The sequence below is a fragment of the Salvelinus sp. IW2-2015 genome, linkage group LG20, assembly GCF_002910315.2.
Source record: "Salvelinus sp. IW2-2015 linkage group LG20, ASM291031v2, whole genome shotgun sequence".
Lineage (NCBI taxonomy): Eukaryota > Metazoa > Chordata > Actinopteri > Salmoniformes > Salmonidae > Salvelinus > Salvelinus sp. IW2-2015.
Window position 1 is genome coordinate 23,012,605 of NC_036860.1, and position 20,794 is coordinate 23,033,398.

Consider the following 20,794-nt stretch of genomic DNA (forward strand, 5'->3'; position numbering starts at 1 on the left):
CATGTCAGGGCGGATTGCAGAGGTCTTGAAAAAGAAGTGTCAACACTGCAAATATTGACTCTTTGCATCAACTTCATGCAATTGTCAATAAAAGCCCTTGACACTTATGAAATGCTTGTAATTATACTTCAGTATTCCATAGTAACATCTGACAAAAATATTTAAAGACACTGAAGCAGCAAACTTTGTGGAAATTCATATTTGTGTCATTCTCAAAACTTTTGGTCACGGCTACAAGCACTGCAAAAACTCATACAATACATCCTGTCTGCTCTGAGACACAAATGCATTTAAGCTCATCAGTGCTGCACAGGAGTCAGAGTAGATGACTACTCTGTCTGGCCTCACCTCCTCCACCCATTGTGTAGCCAATAGTATTGCCAACAACTCCATTCAGTAAACAGATACATGATCTGTTTCTCTTTTGGTCACTGCCACCTTAAACTCAGGAACACTAAAAGCTGCACCTGTCCTCCCTGTTTTAGGGTCCTTAGATCCATATGTGAATATATTCAAGAAAGCATAGTATTGTGTTTGTAAATATTCACTTACAACTGAATCTACTCCTTCCTCAACATATCTTACCCTCTCAAGCAACCCTAGATCTGTCAGTGGCTGAGAAAGAAACCAAGGTGGGATAGCAGGAAGAACCCCAGAGGGGCTAAACTCCCTCCCAAACAACCCCATCTCTCTGGCCATGCCACTGCCTATCCACCCAAAGCTTGTATTCAGATTTCGTTCATCTTCCCTGTACTCTAGGAGTACCTTTTCTGTAGGATGTGTAACCTTATGTCCTTGTAGAATTACTCAATATGTCACGGCCATCTGTTCGTAACTTTAACGGCATCTCTCCCAAAACGACCTGCATCACTACCACCGGGAAGGTCCTGAGTGCTCCACAACATATTCTTAGGGATTGGGCCTGGATTACATATTTTTTAAAGATGTCTGAGCTGCTGATTACTTCCATAATCTAGTGATGACCTTAACAGCGCTATATACCGTGCATTCGGAAAGTATTCAGACCCTTTGACTTTTTCCATATTTTGTTACGTTACAGCCGTATTGTAAAATGGGTGAAAAAAAATCCTCAGTCTATCCACATAATGACAAAGCGAAAACAGGTTCTTAGGTATTTTAGCAAATTTATAAAACATAAAAAACAGAAATATCTTATTTATGTAAGTATTCAGACCCTTTGCTATGAGCTCAGGTGCATCCTGTTTCCATTGATCATCCTTGAGATGTTTCCACAACTTCATTGGAGTCCACGTGTGGTAAATTCGAAATATTAGACGTGATTTGGAATGGCACACACCTGTCTATATAAGTTCCCACAGTTGACAGTGTATGTCAGAGCAAAAACCAAGTCATGAGGTCGAAGGAATTGTTTGTAGAGCTTCAAGACAGGATTGGGTCGAGGCACAGATCTGGGGAAGGGTACCAAAACATTTCTGCAGTATTGAAGGTCCCCAAGAACACAGTGGTCTCAATCATTCTTAAATGGAAGAAGTTTGGAACCACCTAGACTGAGCAATTGGGGGAAAAGGGCCTTGGTCAAGGAGGTGACCAAGAACCCGATGGTCACTCTGACAGAGCTCCAGAATTCCTCTGTGGAGATGGGAAAACCTTCCAGAAGGACAACCATCTCTGCAGCATTCCACCAATCTGGCCTTTATGGTAGAGTGGCCAGACGGAAGCCACTCCTCAGTAAAAGGCACACGGCAGCCTGCTTGCAGGTTGCCAAAATGCACCTAAAGAACTCTCAGACCATGAGAAACAAGATTCTCTGTGTCTGATGAAACCAAGATTGTGTCACGTCTGGAGGAAACCTGGCACCATCCCTATGGTGAAGCATGGTGGTGGTAGCATCATGCTGTGGGGGTGTTATTCCGTGTCAGGGACTGGGAGACTAGTCAGGATCGAGGAAAAGATGAACGGAGCAAAGTACAGAGAGATCCTTGATGAAAACCTGCTCCAGAGAGCTCCGGACCTCAGACTGGGGCGAAGGTTCACCTTTCAAGAGGACAATGACCCTAAGCACACAGCCAAGACAACGCAGGAGTAGCTTGGGGACAATTGGAGAGACCTGAAAATAGCTGTGCAGCGACGCTCCCCATCCAATCTGACAGAGCTTGAAAGGATCTGTAGAAAAGAATGGGAGAAAATCCCCAAATACAGGTGTGCCAAGCTTATAGCGTCATACCCAAGAAGACTCGAGGCTGTAATCACTGCCAAAGATGGTTCAACAAAGTATTTAGTAAAGGGTCTGAATACAATTTAACACATTTTTAGAAATAACGCCGTAACGTAACAAAATGTGGAAAAAGTAATGAATATTTTCTGAATGCACCGCATATCATTTTCAACACCATTCTATCGGCAAGCAACACATCACATTCAATATTTTCTTTCCTTTGACAACTACTCTGTTAATATGCTCCGCCCATGTCATTCGAGTGTCAAACCAGACCCCCAGGAACCTAAACCCTCCCACTCTCTCCAGATTCCTTCCATACAACTTCAAAAAGATTTCCTCCCCAACCTTCCTTCTAGAAAAAAACACAGTCTATGTTTTCTCAATTGACAACTTGAAGCCCCACCTGACGGACCACTGCTCAACTTCACTAATCGCTTCATGAACTCTGGCTTTATGGGTAATATTTCTCTGTCTCTTCCACAGTGCCCCATCATCCACAAACAATGACCTCCCAATATCAGGTCTCACCTGGAAGAATAAATCATCAATTATAATGGAGAACAACAAAGGACTAATGACACTTCCCTGCAGGGGGCACCATTATCTACATCATAGCTCCCCACCCTCACTTGTATTGATTGCCCAAAATTGTAATCCTTTATCCAGTTAAAACCCCTTCCTCCAACCCCCATGTTATCCAACTTGATAAGTAGGCCTTCTTTTCACATCATATCATAAGCCTCTTCCACATCAAAGAACACGGCTACCAACTCCTGTGTCTTCTGTATGACTGACTCAAGGCACAGTATAGGATCCATCGTTCCCTTGCCTTTCCTGAACCCACTTTGATCTGGTGACATTATTCCTCTACTCTCCAGAAAGTGGATGGGACGTTAAACGGGTGTCCTGACTCTCTGAGGTCATTAAAGATCCCATGGCACTTATCGTAAGAGTAGGGGTGTTAACCCCGGTGTCCTGGCTAAAATTCCCAATCTGGCCCTCAACCATCACGGTCACCTAATAATCCCCAGTTTACAGTTTACAATTGGCTCATTCATCCCCCTCCTCTCCCCTGTAACTATTCCCCAGGTCGTTGCTGCAAATGAGAACGTGTTCTCAGTCAACTTACCTGGTAAAATAACGGTAAAATAAAATAAATAAATAAAAAAGTACTTCAGTCTTCTGTTATCATCCTTTCCATAAATTTACATACATGAGATTATTGTAACGGCCCAATACTTTCCCTATTGCAGTGTCACTGAGATGAGCCATCATGATGTAACACATCTCATCCTTCCCAGGAGATGTTACCTCAGCTTTAGCTAATGCGCTCTTCATCTCAGCCAACGTAAAAGGGGCATTCAATGCATCCCCCACCATCGCTCTCTCATCCAGGACTCCCGGTTGTTCTACTCTGACCCGCTCTCTCCCACACTGCCCCTTTTCTATCAAAATATTTGAGCTGTGGACCTTCACAAATACCTGGGCTAACATCTCTGCCTTCTCCATATCTCTCACTGCAACAATCTCCCCACTTTTCAGCACAGGGAGATCCCAATTTCAGCAGACACCACTCATCCTCTTAATCCTCCCCCATACCTCTCCCACAGAAGCGGTCCTGCCTATGTTTGCACAGCACCGGCGCCAATACTCCCTCTTAGCTGTTCTAATGATCGTTCTTACTACTGCTTGTGCTTGTTTATACTGAATCAGGTACTGGTAATTATGGGACCTTTTCAACATTCTGGAAGCCCTGTTCCTACTGGTTCTCTACACTCTTCAGTCCACCAGGGAACTGCGTTACGCTGTACCCATAGGAATCCCCTGCCTTGCGGCCAGTGGTGGAAAAAGTACTCAATTGTCATACTTGAGTAAAAGTAAAGATACCTTAATAGAAAATGACTCAAGTAAAAGTGAACGTCACCCAGTAAAATAGTACTTGAGTAAAAGTAAAAAATTATTTGTTTTAAATATAGTTAGAGAAGATTCACCAATTTTGAATATTATATTGTTTTTGTGCATCTCTGAGTGATGTTCTATCGTTTCCCTTGGTCATTCATGTTTTCAAGTGTATCTGAGTTATTGACGTTCAAGCGGGCAGAAATCCGGCTGGTATGAGGTGGTCCTGCGATAAAGTCGCTGTCACTACACTGGAAGTTAATTGGTATACGACTTTTAGATCGCGAAAACGTCTATCATACATGTCATATTTCAATACTGGCCGATGTCATAACTCACTAGGATTTCTTCTCTTGAATGAGACATTGATCATATTTTTGCGGTATTCCTACATCGAGAGTATATATTTTTTATGTAGGGTCTAGCACATTTTTCCTATATGTCTGCCTGTTTGGTCCAGGGCAGTGTTGCCAACAAATTGTCAGGGTAAGCTGCTAGTGGCAGGTTGATTTGTTGCTAAATGACGTTGTGATGTTTTTGCGTGATAACGTAAAACTGCGTCATTACGTAGAATACACAATAACGTTGCTCAAATTGACTGGCCATCTCCGCAACAAATGTGATTTGACATTTGTTCAGGTACAGACTCGCACTCTTTTCTGTACTTCTGGCTGTACAATTTTGAATGAGACGTGTTGATTGATGTTGTAAGTTCTGTTCAAGATCAAACATTCGTGACCAACTATATTCATTGGGGTTGGCTCTTCGAACCCGCACTACTGCTTCTGCAGTCAGCCAACAATGATTTGCAATTTACTGAATATGCTGCTGGCCTGCTGCTGCCTGTGCACGAGCTGAGCGCCTGCTGCTGACGTCACGCACAATGCACTTTTGCAGCCAGGCACGTGTGTTGTAACTGAGTGTGTGACAGAGAAAATCGTTTTTGTGTCATTTAGAGGGAAAATGCGTGCATTTTTAAGTCACCTTTCAAAAGTTGCTAAAAGTTCTAAATACATTTCTAAAAGTAGATACATTTGTTGCTAGGTGCTGTCTGAAAAAAAAATATGCCAGGGCAGTCTGAAAAGTTTCTAAATCTAGCAACAAAATTGATAAATTGGCATCACTGGTATCACTGGTCCAGGGTGCATTGCACGGTTTCGTTGCCAGATATATTATAGAAAGGTATAGAAAGGAGATAGGAATTAAATTAATGAAAGAACATAACACACCCCACACAGCAGACTGTCGACCAATTGCGATCACGTAGTTATGATGCGGTTGCTAAGCAAATCGTCACTCAATCCCTTCTCAAAGCCAGTGTATATGTCGAGAAACGTGCCCTAGGGCGACAGCCGCGTGAAGCGAGACAGTGGATTGTGGTTGGAAGAGCGCGCTTGTTTGAAATGGAAAAGCGTCGCAGAAGCTTATGATGAAGACGAAGCAGCTGCTTTATAAGTGTGATGCACTGCTGAGCGCTACATCCCGAAGGGTTCGTGCTGATTGTACGATATTGTGACAGCCGGTTAAATGGCGTCCTTTGAGAAGGCAAGAACAATAACAAGATGTATGTCAGGAGAAGTGCAGTATTATCATAAGGAGTCGTATATGGAGGAGGAATGGAGGGGAAAAGAGAGGCAGAGGAGGTCTAACAGAGAGAGGGGGGAAGAGGGTGAGCTTGAGTCAGTTTAAAATGGCGGGAAAAAGGGAGATGGTTTGTTAAAAAAATAATGGTAGAAAGTATAAGCAGAGTGAGCTGAAGAGAAATGGATGTGAATGAGGTCAAAGTATTTGAGGTGGTAGGTGTGGTGAAGTTCTCGGAGCCCGAGGCTTGCACCGAGGGTCAGGATAAAGATGAGTCTGTGACAGCAAATCAAATTTTATTGGTCACATACACATGGTTAGCAGATGTTAATTCGAGTGTAGCAAAATGCTTGTGCTTCTAGTTCCGACAGTGCAGTAAAATCTAACAAGTAATCTAACAATTCCCCAACTACCTGATACACACATTTCATAAAGGGTTGGAATAAGAATATGTACATATGAATATATGGATGAGTGATGGCTGAGCGGCATAGGCAAGATGCAATAGATAGTATAGAATATAATATAGAATACAGTATATACATATGAGATGAGTAATGCAAGATATGTAAACATTATTAAAATGGTATTATTAAAGTGACTAGTGTTCCATTTATTAAAGTGGCCAATGATTTCAAGTCTGTATATAGGCAGAAGCCTCTCTGTGCTAGTGATGGTTGTTTAACAGTCTGATGGCCTTGACATAAAAGTGTTTTTTCAGTCTCTAGGTCCCAGCTTTGATGCACCTGTTCTGACCTCACCTTCTGGATGGTAGCGGGGTGAACAGGCAGTGGCTCGGGTGGTTGTTGTCCTTGATGACCTTTTTGGCCTTCCTGTGACATCAGGTGCTGGAGGTGTCCTGGAGGGCAAACCCCGATGCAATGCAAGAAGTGTAAAAAGTTTGGCCATGTGTCAAGTGTTTGCAGATAGAAGGAATATGTTATTGAAGAGTCTGTGAATGTAAAATGTTGCAACTGTGGTGGAGATCATATTTCCACCTGTTAGGGTGAAAGAGGTTGAAGTGTCAAGGATCAGGGCTGTACAGCAAATCTCCTATGTGGAGGAGGTGAAGAGCATTGAAGGGGCAAGAGGCCACAGTTCTGAAGAAGATATGGTGGTGGATGCACCACAACCAGTTGCCAGTGCAGTGGCAGGTAGCCTAGTGGTTAGAGCATTGGGCCAGTAACCGAAAGGTTGCTGGATCAAATCCCTGAGATGACAAGGTAAAAATCTGTTGTTCTGAGCAAGGCAGTTTAACCCACTGTTCTCTGGGCAGTGAAGATGTGGATGTTGATTATGGCAGCCCCCCTGCACCTCTCTTGATTCAGAGGGGTTGGGTTAAATGCAGAAGATGCATTCAGGTGTACAACTGACTAGGTTGTACAACTTTCCCAATGTTATACGTCAATCAAGTGATCTGGATACACTTATTGTGAAGGTGGATATTGTACTATTTATAGCCACAGTTATTAATTGTACTGCACAAGTGTCCAAGAAGTCGGGCATCATTATATCTGCAGCCGAGAAGTTTTTGGGCCTCCAAGACTTAACGGCAGAGGACTGCAAGGACTACTGTCGCCAGGAAATGTCCCACCATCACAGGATCCTTCTGAGCTGATTAAAACAGAAAAGTAGGCGGATTTAGTTTAATTAACATTTAGTTTGTATGGAATTTGTATTTTATTTATTGTTTACCTCGAAAATGTTCCTTTTTAGATCCTTATTATCCACCTGTACAGTAGGTGGCGGAATGTACTTATAATAGTTGCGAATGCCATTATACCAAAGAAGAAGACTCCACTCTGTGGCACATCGATCTGCAGGTTGAACATGGTAACATGGAACAAGACTCCTAAATTGATAGTGCAGTTTGTTTAGGTGATTTTACAGCTAACTATCTACTTTACATGTTGATAGTGTATTTGATATTATTGTGTGTAGCTTGTTTGCTAGCCAGCTAGCCACCCCATAGAGAGAGCATTGCATTGTGGATTTTGTAGTCGACTCGATCTGCAACAGAAATCTACAATGATTTTCCATATTGCTACCAACTTTATTATAACACCAAAATAAAACATTTGTTCACAAAAAATATTGTTCTCACATATTAGTGTTATTTAACAAGGTCAATTAAAGAAATTAGGGATTTGGGTGGATTTTTCCTTTTAAGTATCAAAAGTAAATGTAATTGCTAAAATATACTTAACTATTAAAACAAACTAAAAGTAAATCATTTCAAATTCCTTATATTAAGCAAACCAGACGGTACGATTTTCTTGTTTTTTAATTTATTGATAGCCAGGAGCACAACCCATTTGTGTTTAGTGAGTCCAAAAATGAAGAGGCCTTCAGCGCTCTTTTAAGGTTGTTACTACTGAATAGTGTCTTTTCCAGGTGCGTAGGAGTCTACATAAGAACACTGGAAGAGATGGAGACCCACACACTGTCGAAAAAAATGAATAAATCCCAGAATAAGGCTTGAATGCAAAATATAAATGTTTATTAAAACATCATGGTGCTCCAAACATAAATTAAATGTGAAAACAAAACACAAACGTTTTGGCCTCAGGCCATTATCAGTATGAATGTCGGCACACACACTCCTTGCTTCTATTTCAAGGATAATTGCATGTCCCATGATCAAGCAATAAAACACATCAGAAAATCTAGGAATCAGTGCCTAGTAGAATAGAATGCATGGTCTAGATAATATACAAAATATACAAAAGTGGATAGAGAAATATCAATTATTACTTTTACATACACCATGTGAACATTTCCTCAGAATAAATAACACAGGATTGAGATACCACTAGATGGAATGCCTGATGGGTGAAGAGTTTTGAAATAGAACATCCACCTGGATTCTGTCTGGAGAAGACTAAGTTCAAGATTACCACCCCTATGTGAACGTTTTATCTGCTGTATAGCCCAGAAGAACATGGATAAGACTGGGTGACCGGCCTCTCAGAAATGATGTGCAATATGGATTTTAAGGGTCATTTCTCCTTATAGCACTCTTATGTTCTATAATATGTGTTCTCATCTGTCTACTGGTTTTGCCCACATATTGCATGGACAGGAGATAAGGTACAGTTGAAGTCGGAAGTTTACATACACTTAGGTTGGAGTCATTAAAACTCGTTTTTCAACCACTCCACAAATGTCTTGTTAACAAACTATAGTTTTGGCAAGTCGGTTAGGACATCTACTTTGTGCATGACATAAGTAATTTTTCCAATAATTGTTTACAGACAGATTATTTCATTTATAATTCACTGTATCACAATTCCAGTGGGCCAGAAGTTTACATACACTAAGTTGACTGTGACTTTAAACAGCTTGGAAAATTCCAGAAAATGATGTCATGACTTTAGAAGATTCTGATTGGCTAATTGACATAATTTAAGTCAATTGGAGGTGTACCTGTGGATGTATTTCAAGGCCTACCTTCAAACTCAGTGCATCTTTGCTTGACATCATGGGAAAATCTAAAGAAATCAGCCAAGACCACAGAAAATAAATGTGTAGACCTCCACAAGTCTAGTTCATCCTTGGGAGACATTTCCAAACGCCTGAAGGTACAGCGTTCATCTGTACAAACAATAGTACAAAAGTATAAACACCATGGGACCACGCAGCTGTCATACCGGTCAGGAAGGAGACGCGTTCTGTCTCCTAGAGATGAACATACTTTGGTAAGAAAAGTGCAAATCAATCCCAGAACAACAGCAAAGGATCTTGTGAAGATGCTGGAGGAAACAGGTACACAAGTATCTATATCCACAGTAAAACGAGTCCTATATCGACATAACCTGAAAGGCTGCTCAACAAGGAAGAAGCCACTGCTCCAAAACCGCCATTTAAAAAATCCAGACTACGGTTTGCAACTGCACATGGGGACAAAGATCGTACTTTTTGGAGAAATGTCCTCTGGTCTGATGAAACAAAAATAGAACTGTTTGGCCATAATGACCATCGTTTTGTTTGGAGGAAAAAGGGGGAGGCTTGCAAGCCGAAGAACAACATCCCAACCGTGAAGCACAGGGGTGGTAGCATCATGTTGTGGGGGTGCTTTGCTGCAGGAGGGGCTGGTGCACTTCACAAAATAGATGGCCTCATGAGGAAGGAAAATTATGTGGATATATTGAAGCAACATCTGAAGACATCAGTCAGGAAGTTAAAGCTTGGTTCCAAATGGGTCTTCCAAATGGACAATGACCCCAAGCATACTTCCAAAGTTGTGGCAAAATGGCTTAAGTACAACAAAGTCAAGGTATTGGAGTGGTTATCACAAAGCCCTGACCTCAATCCTATAGAAAACTTGTTGGCAGAACTGAAAAAGTGTGTACTCCATGTCCTTTCAGAACACCAACAATCTCCAATCTCTTAACACTTTAGCATTGACAACTTCCCCAACCAACTCTTTTATCACAGCCGTCAACCTTATCGGACTCATAGCCCCAACTCCCCCTCCCCCTTCCTCCCTAAACTTCAGAATCACTTTATCCTCCTCCTCACCTCCATGCTCCCCTTGCGACTTATCTTGCCCTCTCTACCTCCAAACAGCCTCTAGCGTTGGAAACTATTTGCTCTCCTCAAACTTCTTTTTCGGCCTCCATAGACATCTCGCTCGCCTTCAAACCCCTACTCCTTTTCTTTTCTCTTTCTTACTCGCCCCTTTATTTCTACCACTATGCTCCATACCTGCTTCACTTTCTTCTCCATAACTATCTCTCACCCAGTCACAGCACAGCCGAACCGCCGACACACCGAGTGAAGTTTGATTGTTTGTTTATCAACGACTGATCGCTAGCCACAGCTTTCAGCCTCTCCCTCACTTCTGTCCTTTTTCGCAGATTGTGGTTTATTTTTGTGTATATATTTATTTATACATCAGCTCCACTCAGACACACAAGCACTAAAAAACACTTTATATTGGATTTGTCTTGAGATGGCTATGCATATTCATGATTTGAGGCAAGTTGCATAGCATCACTCTCCAGCGAATACTGGCAGTTGACGTCAACAACCACCATTGAATATTCAAAAAGAATTACAACAATAAGATGTATCCACCAATCTAAAGAAAGGATAGGAGGGAGCTAGACAGCCTGCGGTGCCGCTTTGTGGATGACTCCCATTGTTAGGGTGGAGAGACACGTACGTCTTGTTAGTATATCCATAATCTTTGTTATAGATGACGTCCCACACGCCATCTTGTCAGTTTTCAAAGTGTGTTGCATTATTATATAAAAATTGTCTGACTTGCGTCTACATAAAGTTTGATCAAAGGTCATGGAGTTTTGACTGCAAGTTTCTGCAGTTGCTCTTCACCAACTTCATCCTGCAGCCATCACCTGCATTGTGGGAGGCTCTATTGTCAACCAATCATGGTGTTTTTGTTTGACCCACAAGAACGTGACCAAAGAAGTTCCTGAAACAGGAACCAACTTTGACGCAGTTCTACAATGGATATGTACAACGTAAAGTGATATGAGTCTCTCTCTCACCAATTGATTGTACAATATTGTACATATTTCAGTTTGTGATATGGGGGTTGGAGACATGTTTATTTCTACATAATAAAGACAAACTTATAAACAATGGCAACACTGCTATTTTGCACTGAGCCTTGTTGGAAAACCCCACCAGTGTCCGGCTGTCGTAGAAGCACCTCCCCTAATTTCACTCCTCGACTTTTGTCTTGTCTGTTGTTTTCGACTTACCACGCAAACGATCCCAATACCAAACCAATCAGGTGGTTGTTCGATGAAACGAATCTTCGGACGCCAATGATCACGTGCTTCTGATAAAGCGATACAGGCATCTGCGCACTGCTTTGAAGTAAACTGCTGAGCGATTTCGACGAAAGCATCGGAGGTCAGTTATCAAACGTAACGTCACTAGAAAATAGGTGTTGTGGTAGGAGCCATTGACGTCACCAGACCGTGGCTTTCGCGAATGATTTTGTCTCAGCCACGAATGATTTTGTCTCTCAGCCCCGAGTCTTTTGCCCTGCTGAGATGATGCAAAACAAACTAGGCTAAACTGCATTGCACTGACTACTCCAATCATGAGCCCTGTTCTTCCTGGCCTTTTTAGTGCTGCCTAAAACCAGCATGTATGTGCACAGTGGCACTTTAGGAGACGGAGTCAAAGTGGTTTTCCAAAGTCATTTTTGATTCGTCCAAAGAAATTATATTTCGGCGCACACTGGCGACTATTCAATCTCTGAGGGAGAGAGCGCTTTACCGTTTGATGAGTTCATGTGTACATTTCAGGTTAATATTACTCAGAGAGAATATATGAAGGTTTGCAAAGCAATTCCACTTCATTTACTTGGATTTATTAAGAACACTGTGTTATATTATGAGGTTATTCCCTCTTTTCCAAATGTACAAATTAATGACTTGAATCTTGAATAAAAAATTCAACAATAAGTGGATACGATTGGTGATTATAATTCTATATATTGCTATGGAAGTGACCAACCCATGCTATGGTAAAACACGACTACCTTTTACCTTAATTGTCCAGTTATCCCTAAAGTTAAAGAAACACATTTTAAAATATTTTCTTCCATCTACCCTGTTAATGATTTATTGCACAAAAGATTCAATTTTGACAAAATACCTTGTGTTTTTTCTTTTGTGCAATAAATCCAATTTTGACAAAATACCTTGTGTTTTTTCTTTTGTGCAATAAATCCAATTTTGACAAAATACCTTGTGTTTTTTCTTCCTCTGATTCAGAATCTATAGAGCATATATTTTTTTAATGCTGCCATTCTAGTAAACTGGATTGAAATTCATGGATGGTTGTTTATAAAATCTCCAGAATTACCTATGTTTACCTCTGATGATGTTAAATGGCATCATGCTTATCGTTGTAATTCCAATCCTAACTATTTTATGAACATTATTATTCTCTTGGCCAGATATTATATTAACAAATGTAAATGGGGTGGAAAAAGTCTTCTTCTTTTTTTCATTTAACTGTTTCAATTTTATAAATCCCTCAAACTTGTGACACTTAAATTGTCAGATTCGAGTAACTTACATTTCAACATGTTGACTCAAGAACTGCACTGACAGATAACGTTAAACTAACTAACGTTAGGGACGAACGTTACCCAGTTTAGCTAGGAGTGCTGTTAACATTAGCTACCTAGTACATATTATGAGCAGGCTTATGACAATAATTTATAAGCTATCTAGACACTGAACTCTGTTCTCCATCCACAAGTATCACTAACTAACCAATTACTGTCTAATCAAGTAACGTCACTGTCCAAATATGTTAGAGTAAGTTAATAGATTTTGTGTGTGTGTTTACAATACAATTATTTAGCATCTAGCTACATATATGGGTTGGCTGACAACATCACGAAAATGATGTGCGCGCTTCCATGGGGCAGAAGTCAGCCTGTTGTGATTCTGGATTGCCAGGTTGCTAGCAAGAATGAATAACTGCCATGTGAGGAATCTTAAATAGCTTTTTTCAGCATGTTTCATCGTTATTGATACCATGTCTTGTTTTGACTGATTTCATGTCAATGTAAATATGGCTCAAATGTGCTAGCTAACCAACAACTGTAATTATGTATTTGAGACAAGTGGTCATTGTGCAAATGTATTTGTTTGCAATAAACATAGGAGATGAAATATAGTTACATGTTGTCAACTATCTAAACCAACCTCATCTGTTTTGCCCCATGGTTGAACGCATGTAGATTTTGTTGCTAAAGCGACAGAGAGAACATGGGTATTGTTGTTAGTGAAGGGTAAAACAGTTTAGTGTTAATCAGGAGTAATATTGAGTGAACTGCTAATATCATTAAGGACAGGGCCTGTTTGGGGGTATCGTCGGACGGGGCCACAGTGTCTTCCGACCCCTCTTTCAGCCTCCAGTATTTATGCTGCAGTAGTTTATGTGTTGGGGGGCTAGGGTCAGTCTGTTATATCTGGAGTATTTCTCCTGTCTTATCTGATGTCCTGTGTGAATTTAATTATGCTCTCTCTAATTATCTTTATCTAATCCCTCTTTCTTTCTCTCTTTCTTTCTTGCTTTCTCTCTCTCGGAGGACCTGAGCCCTAGGATCATGCCTCAGGACTACCTGGCCTGATGACTCCTTGCTGTCCCCAGTCCACCTGGCCATGCTGCTGCTCCAGTTTCAACAGTTCTGCCTGCGGCTATGGAACCCTGACCTGTTCACCGGAAGTGCTACCTGTCCCAGACCTGCTGTTTTCAACTCTCTAGAGACAGCAGGAGTGGTAGAGATACTCTGAATGATCGGCTATGAAAAGCCAACTGACATTTACTCCTGTGGTGCTGACCTGTTGCACCCTCGACAACCACTGTGATTACTATTATTTGACCCTGCTGGTCATCTATGAACATTTGAACATCTTGGCCATGTTCTGTTATAATCTCCACCCGGCACAGCTAGAAGAGGACTGGCCACCCCTCATAGCCTGGTTCCTGTCTAGGTTTCTTCCTAGGTTCTGGCCTTTCTAGGGAGTTTTTCCTAGCCACCGTGCTTCTACACCTGCATTGCTTGCTGTTTGGGGTTTTAGGCTGGGTTTCTGTACAGCACTTTGTGACATCAGCTGATGTAAGAAGGGCTTAATAAATACATTTGATTTGATTTGATTAAGGAACAGAAATTATCCCAGATTTGACGTTTAGCTCAATTCAGGTAAACATTATTTGCCTGTTGCTCAAATCAAATTTTATTAGTCACATGTGCCGAATAAAGTGAATGCAGTTAAAAAAATACAGATAATAATAAGAAATAAAAGTAACAAGTAATTAAAGAGCAGCTGTAAAATAACAATAGCGAGACTATATACAGGGAGGTACCGGTTAGTTGAGGCAATATGTACATGTTGCGTGTGTGTGTACGCGCATATTGCTTCTGTGTGTTTTTGTCTGTTCAGAATACTCCATATTGCTACGGCACTGATACTATGCCATCTCTAGGAGATCCAGGAAAGCAGAACTTCAGACAGCAAAGAAGAGAGAGGAGCAGACAGGACAGAGAGAACACAGGCGAGGGGAGGCCCACACAAGACAAACATGTCATATTCCTCTCCAGCCAGAAGAAGTAGTTCTTGCTAAACATTACCTCTCAAAAAAAGAAAGATGCCACTTCTGACATGTCCTGTGTGTATAAACGGTTAGACCCTGATATGTTTCTGTCACTGTCCCTCCCCTAACCCGAACGACGCTGGCCCAATTGTGCGCCACCTAATGGGACTCCCGCCTAATGAGACTCCCGATCGTGGCTGGTTGTGATACAGCCCGTGATCGAACCAGGGTCTGTAGTGACGCCTCTAGCACTGCGATGCAGTGCCTTAGACCGCTGCGCCACTCGGGAGCCTTCAATCCTAGTACTGTGTAATATAACTCGCAAACATTGTTACTATTTAGTTGGAGAAAGGATTGTGTGCTGGTATGTACATGTGTAAAAAGTGTTGTTACTACAGGGGGGTTGGAGGAGGTGTTTTTGTGTAATTAAATAGGTAGAATTATTGTCCTGTATCTAATTGACCTTGGAATCTGTTATTTATTACCACAAATATAATAAAATCATTATTTCCAAGTGCGTTTGGTGCCTGCGTTTGTACATATCTGCGAAAATGATCTTCCCCCTACAGTTATAATACAAGCCTACTGCTAATGTGAGTTTATGCAGTTCCAACATAATCCAAAAAACGGCAACCTAAAATCCCAATCCTGCTATATTGCAGGTAACTAGAACATTGTTTCATGCGAAACATTAATTTGTGGTCTAGGCTGCCACCCTTTGGATTGTTTTGGAACTGCACAGGGCACGCAGCATGACTAGCTCACATTAATTAGCAGTAATGTGATCAACATGAGGCTTATTTAAAATTGTCAATCAAATATTGAACATGGTTTATGAAAACATTGCAATCAAAGAATGATACAAATACTTTTTCCAACAAGTTTTCTTAATGGAAAATTACAATATTGTTATGCACTTGTAATTTGTACTTCATAATATATGTTTTATTAATATTATTAACACGTGCTTTGCTTTTCAACTAGCTAAAAGCTTTTTAAAATGTATATTTATTAATCTTATTTTTTATTTAATTATTTTTTTTACCCCTTTTTCTCCCCAATTTTGTAGTATCCAATTGGTAGTTACAGTCTTCCGTTTGTACCACCACACAATACAGCAACGCATAAATTGAAAATATTGAGCGCATGCGGTAGGTACACAGAACGCACCACAGCCTTTCAAAAAACAAAAGGTTAAATTGATAGACACCTTCATATCACAAGGCAGTTAACCCACTGTTCCTAAGCTGTCATTGAAAATAAGAACTTGTTCTTAACTGACTTGCCTAGTTAAATAAAAGGTCAAATAAAAAAATTAAAAACAACAAAATAATTTCACAAATGTAAAATTCACACTTACTGTACGGTGTTTTAACACAGTTGCAGCCACAGTATTTTTCAGTGACAAGACGTTTGTGGCGTCTATCTTCCATTTCCACACAGGTGTTTGGAGACATAGATAGCTAATTAGCACAGGTAGTCCACTCTGTCTTCAAGAAAACAAGAGCTGTAACAGGAAATATGCCCTGTGAAAGTAGAGGAATATGATACTTTTTTATGTGATATGAAAGTAGAGGGATTTAAAACCGTACCGCAATTGAGAATAAATTCACGTTTAGATGTAGTATTTGGCTGTTTTGGCTTCCAGTGCCAATTCACCCTTTGAACAGAACATTTAAGGTCCTTGGACTAACGAGTAAGGTTAGGCTCCTTTAGTCCAATATTGGGCTACATCCTCCTAGGCCGTTGGCCTGGTGTAAGATTAGATAGGGTCAAATAGTAGAATGGGGTGGTGGGTTTGTGATGACAGTAGGATTAGATGACAAGGTATATTTTTGTTTTGCTTTTCCCCTTTTTGTATCAAAAAGTATCATGATTTATACTCCAGTCCAGTTGGTGGCGGTAATGCAACGTTAATATTGGATGCCAACCACTGTTAAACCCCACTGAAGAAGATGAAGTAGCTCAGCCACTGATATAACAATGAGCCAGATTTTTTACCGGATGTATAAATCTGAAGCATCCGGTTGGCATTTCCACTCACCGACAAATATGGTGATAAAAGGAAGCCCAGTGGGAGAAGATGGAGCGAGATGGATTTTGGTCGACATTCTTCACATTTGCTCATTGATGAAACATTTGATCTCAATACAGTTTTCTTTCCCCAAAACTATAATCGTGTTACGAACAGAGTGGACTAAGTTTTGTAGACATTACCCTTTGCCAAAGTTGCGTTGTTTAGGAGCGCAAGGTCGAATTTAGTTATTGCACACGCGCACTTCACAGAATAGGCGTTCGCTACTGGAAATATGCAAATACATGCTAGAGCGGGCCAATAGGATCTCGCTAGCTCGTGCTTGCCTCTGCCCTTCAAACTTGCTTGTTCTGCCCACTATGATTAATTTGCTCCCATTGGAAACGACAGGCTGTGGTCTATCTTGGGTTAGTTATCTTTGGATAAATTGCAATATGGCGACGCCCATGCACAGAGTTATTGCTCGTCGGCAAGCGTAAGTTTGGTTATTGCTAACATGCTTAGGTCTTTTGGTATACTTACTTGATTCAGCGTATTTAGTGATCACCATGTTAAGACTGAGTTCCGAATAGCTAGCTAACAATACTGGCCTTACTTAACGCTATCTAGCTAACGTTACTTGGCTACAAAATGTTTCATTTGTTTGAGATTATGTAGGCAATAATGATGTACCAAGTTAACAAAATAGTTACTTTTCATATAGTATACATTTATTTGTCTAACAAGCATGTATTTCCTCCTGTCTGCATGTTTTATAGCCCCTACATAAGTTAGCTGTTAGCTAGCTAACTTAACGTTACGACTGAAGTGCAACACCGTGTCTGGGGAACAGGCACAGTGCTTGAGTCAGTAACGACTAGTACCACATTGGTCTCAATATTTCTTAACAGGCCGTAGACACTCAGATCCAGTCAGGGAGGTTACTCTATTCCGAAAAAGTATCATGTGCACTTACCACAATATGACCACGGTAACCATTTGCCCAAGAAACAGCTGGCATTATCCAGTATTGATAACTTCTACTTATGTCAATGTCTTTTCCCCCGTTCAATTTATTTATTTATTTAACCTTTTAACCAGGAAAAGCCCATTGAGACCCAGAGTCTCTTTTTCTAGGGAGACCTGGCCAAGAAGGCAGCAACAATCAATACATTTACAGAATTAAATCGAACAACATGATCCAGCCTAAAAAAACAAACATTTACACTCTGTAAGAGTCTCCCATCAATATTTTAAATGAATTCAGTGGCACTAACATTTCCTGCAATTCTATCCATTTTGCCATGGGGTTCTGTACTGTGTATTTAAATAATGTATTCTCAACATAGCTCTTTCTAATATTTCTACTACTGTGCATTGCATTTTAGTGACTCTGTTTATGTGCACCACATATTTATATACTGGATTCTTGACATAGCTCACTAACATATCTACTGTTGTACATATTCTTAGTATATCTTGTGTACATTCAACCGGCGTAAAACGTATAGATTGAATTTAGATTACTGTTACAGTACTATTAAAAAAAAAAAAAAAATGGATTCGTTCTGACATTTCTTGTTTTCTTATTTAAATTGTTTGATTATTGTGTACTGTTTGACATTTTACTGCATTGTTAGGAGTGAGTAAAAAAGCAATTCGCTGCACCTGGTACAACATCTGCTAAACTGTACGAAATTTGATTTTCATACAGGGAGGCAAATAAACAACATGTTCGGTGTCAGAAATGTTTGGAGTTTGGACACTGGACATATGAGTGCATTGGTAAACGAAAATACCTTCACAGGCCATCAAGGACAACAGAAATGAAAAAGAAACTGAAAGAAAATGAAAATAAACAGGTCAATACCACAGGGTAAGTCAACCATAAAGTATTTATTTGTTTTGGATGAGTGCTGTATAGCGAAGTCAGCTTGACAGTGGATCACTTTTTTTTGTTCTGAAGATGTTTTAAACACTGGAAAGTCACCTGGGCTGTGTCCAATAGAGGGAGGTGTGGAGGATGATGATGATGATGATGATGATGTTGTTGCTGGGGGGGGTACCATGTACTGTAATCCAACCTCATAATTGTCTAGCACTGCCATCAAGAGGTGTTACAGTAGAACTCGTCAATGGGAGGCCATATCCTCTGTAAAGTGATATTAATGTGTTGCCCAGTTCCTATTCACTTTTATTTCCCCTGGTTGGTTTTGAATAATCTTTGGAATTTTCTCAGCCATGACATGTTACTATTTTCATCTGTATTCAGACCAGGAAAGGAGGACTCCAGTGAGAGAAAAATTAAGAAGAAACGGTAACTGTCACAGGTTACTTTTCAGCTCTAACCCCATAAAATGGCTCTAACATTGATGTTTCCTGATATAACTTAAATGGGTAGCGCAAAGTACTTTTTATTATTATATGCAATAGAGATCTAGGCTGTGCCTGACATTGCCTGCACTCTGCCTTCTGCAATGTACTCACTATTCTGCTTATGCAATGGTTTTGTATGTTGTGCTACTTGCTTTCAGGTCAAAGGATTCAAGTGGTAGTAGCAGCAGTGATTCTGACAGCTCTTCCAGTGACTCATCGTCTGACAGTAGTGACTCCTCAAGCTCTTCGTCGGACGACAGTGATGACAGTTCTAGCTCCTCTTCCTCTAGCAGCTCAAGCAGCTCGGGTTCCGATTCATCTAAAGGCAGTGACTCGGATCAAGGTCCTCCCAAGAAGAAAAAGAAGAAGAAATGAAGAAGACTGAGCTGTATTGTGTTCCACCATGACATTAACCTGAGCTAAACTCTGACCCTGTAGCTGTTAAGGAGCTGTCTTAAAAACGATATGGTGTAAAATGTAATCAACAAGCAGTGAGGCATTTTGTATTTAGCATTTGTCAGAATGTGTTCTCTCCCCTACATTAACCCCCCTGTAAAGTCAGTGGAAAGGTGTGGTCATATCTCAACTTGGTCTCATAACAAGTTAGGAAATTAATCTAGATTAAAATTGAGAAATGTATGTGCTTTTTACATGCTCTAGTTCCTCACTTTCTACTAACGTTTTTGAGTGACTCCATACATGTACAACTATGTGTCTACTGTTATAACTTTTGCTACTGAAAGATATGTAACAAATATAATTTTATTTTTTGGGGGGGGGGGCTGCTGCGGTCACATTTACCCATTTTATTTCTTTTCATATTCTTTCCAGTACGATTCCAGAAACATTACCAGCCCAGTATAGCTTGGCTTTGGTTGTATTGTGACGCGTGTTATTTATTTGGTCATTCTTTTGATATAAGTTGTTATTGACTGTTGATAAACTGCCATTTTAAGGACATTTGTATGGTCTCTGTTTTGTTAGGCACAGCCCAAGTGTGATCATGCCAATGTATCCGCCTGCCCACCCGTAAGTTGGTCATGCTTTAAACTTTTTTTTTAACCTAGTGTCACAGCATTGAATAATTTAAGAATAAAAAGTCAGTTGCAAGTTTATTTACCTGTTGGTGTTTTTCTTATTTTCTTTCTGTCCAGATGGAACAAAGTCAACCATTATAGCGCTACAGTACCTTGAAAGTGTAGCAAATTGTATGCATTGGTGTTAACTGGGCGTGGTGCTTGAGATAGAAGTGTTTTAGGGGTGTGCTATACACAGGTAGTGTATAGGGTAGAAAATGGATCTCTTGGCGTAACGGCTAAGGTGTTGGGTTGATACTCGATGGGCCTGAGTTCAAGTCCCAGTTGAANTGCATTCGGAAAGTATTCAGACCCTTTTACTTTCTCCACATTTTGTTACGTTACAGCCTTATTCTAAAATTGATGAAATAATTGTTTTTCCTCATCAATCTACACACAATAACCCAGAATTACAAAATTGAGCTCAGGTGCATCCTGTTTCCATTGATCATCCTTGAGCTGTTTCTACAACTTGATTGGAGTCCACCTGTGGTAAACTCAATTGATTGGACATGATTTGGAAAGGCACACACCTGTCTATATAAGGTCCCACAG

At 40.5% G+C, this 20,794-nt stretch overlaps 1 protein-coding gene across 1 annotated transcript; it reads left to right on the top strand.

Annotated features, from left to right (window-relative positions):
- The first annotated feature begins 17,165 nt into the window (after positions 1 to 17,165).
- Positions 17,166 to 20,278, top strand: LOC111981937 (zinc finger CCHC domain-containing protein 10). The gene is made up of 4 exons (XM_024013434.2): positions 17,166 to 17,283; positions 18,502 to 18,663; positions 19,060 to 19,104; positions 19,322 to 20,278. Exons 1-4 carry the CDS (start codon positions 17,168 to 17,170, stop codon positions 19,536 to 19,538), a joined length of 540 nt encoding a protein of 179 aa, XP_023869202.2. The 5' UTR covers positions 17,166 to 17,167; the 3' UTR covers positions 19,539 to 20,278.
- The last annotated feature ends 516 nt before the right edge of the window (positions 20,279 to 20,794 follow it).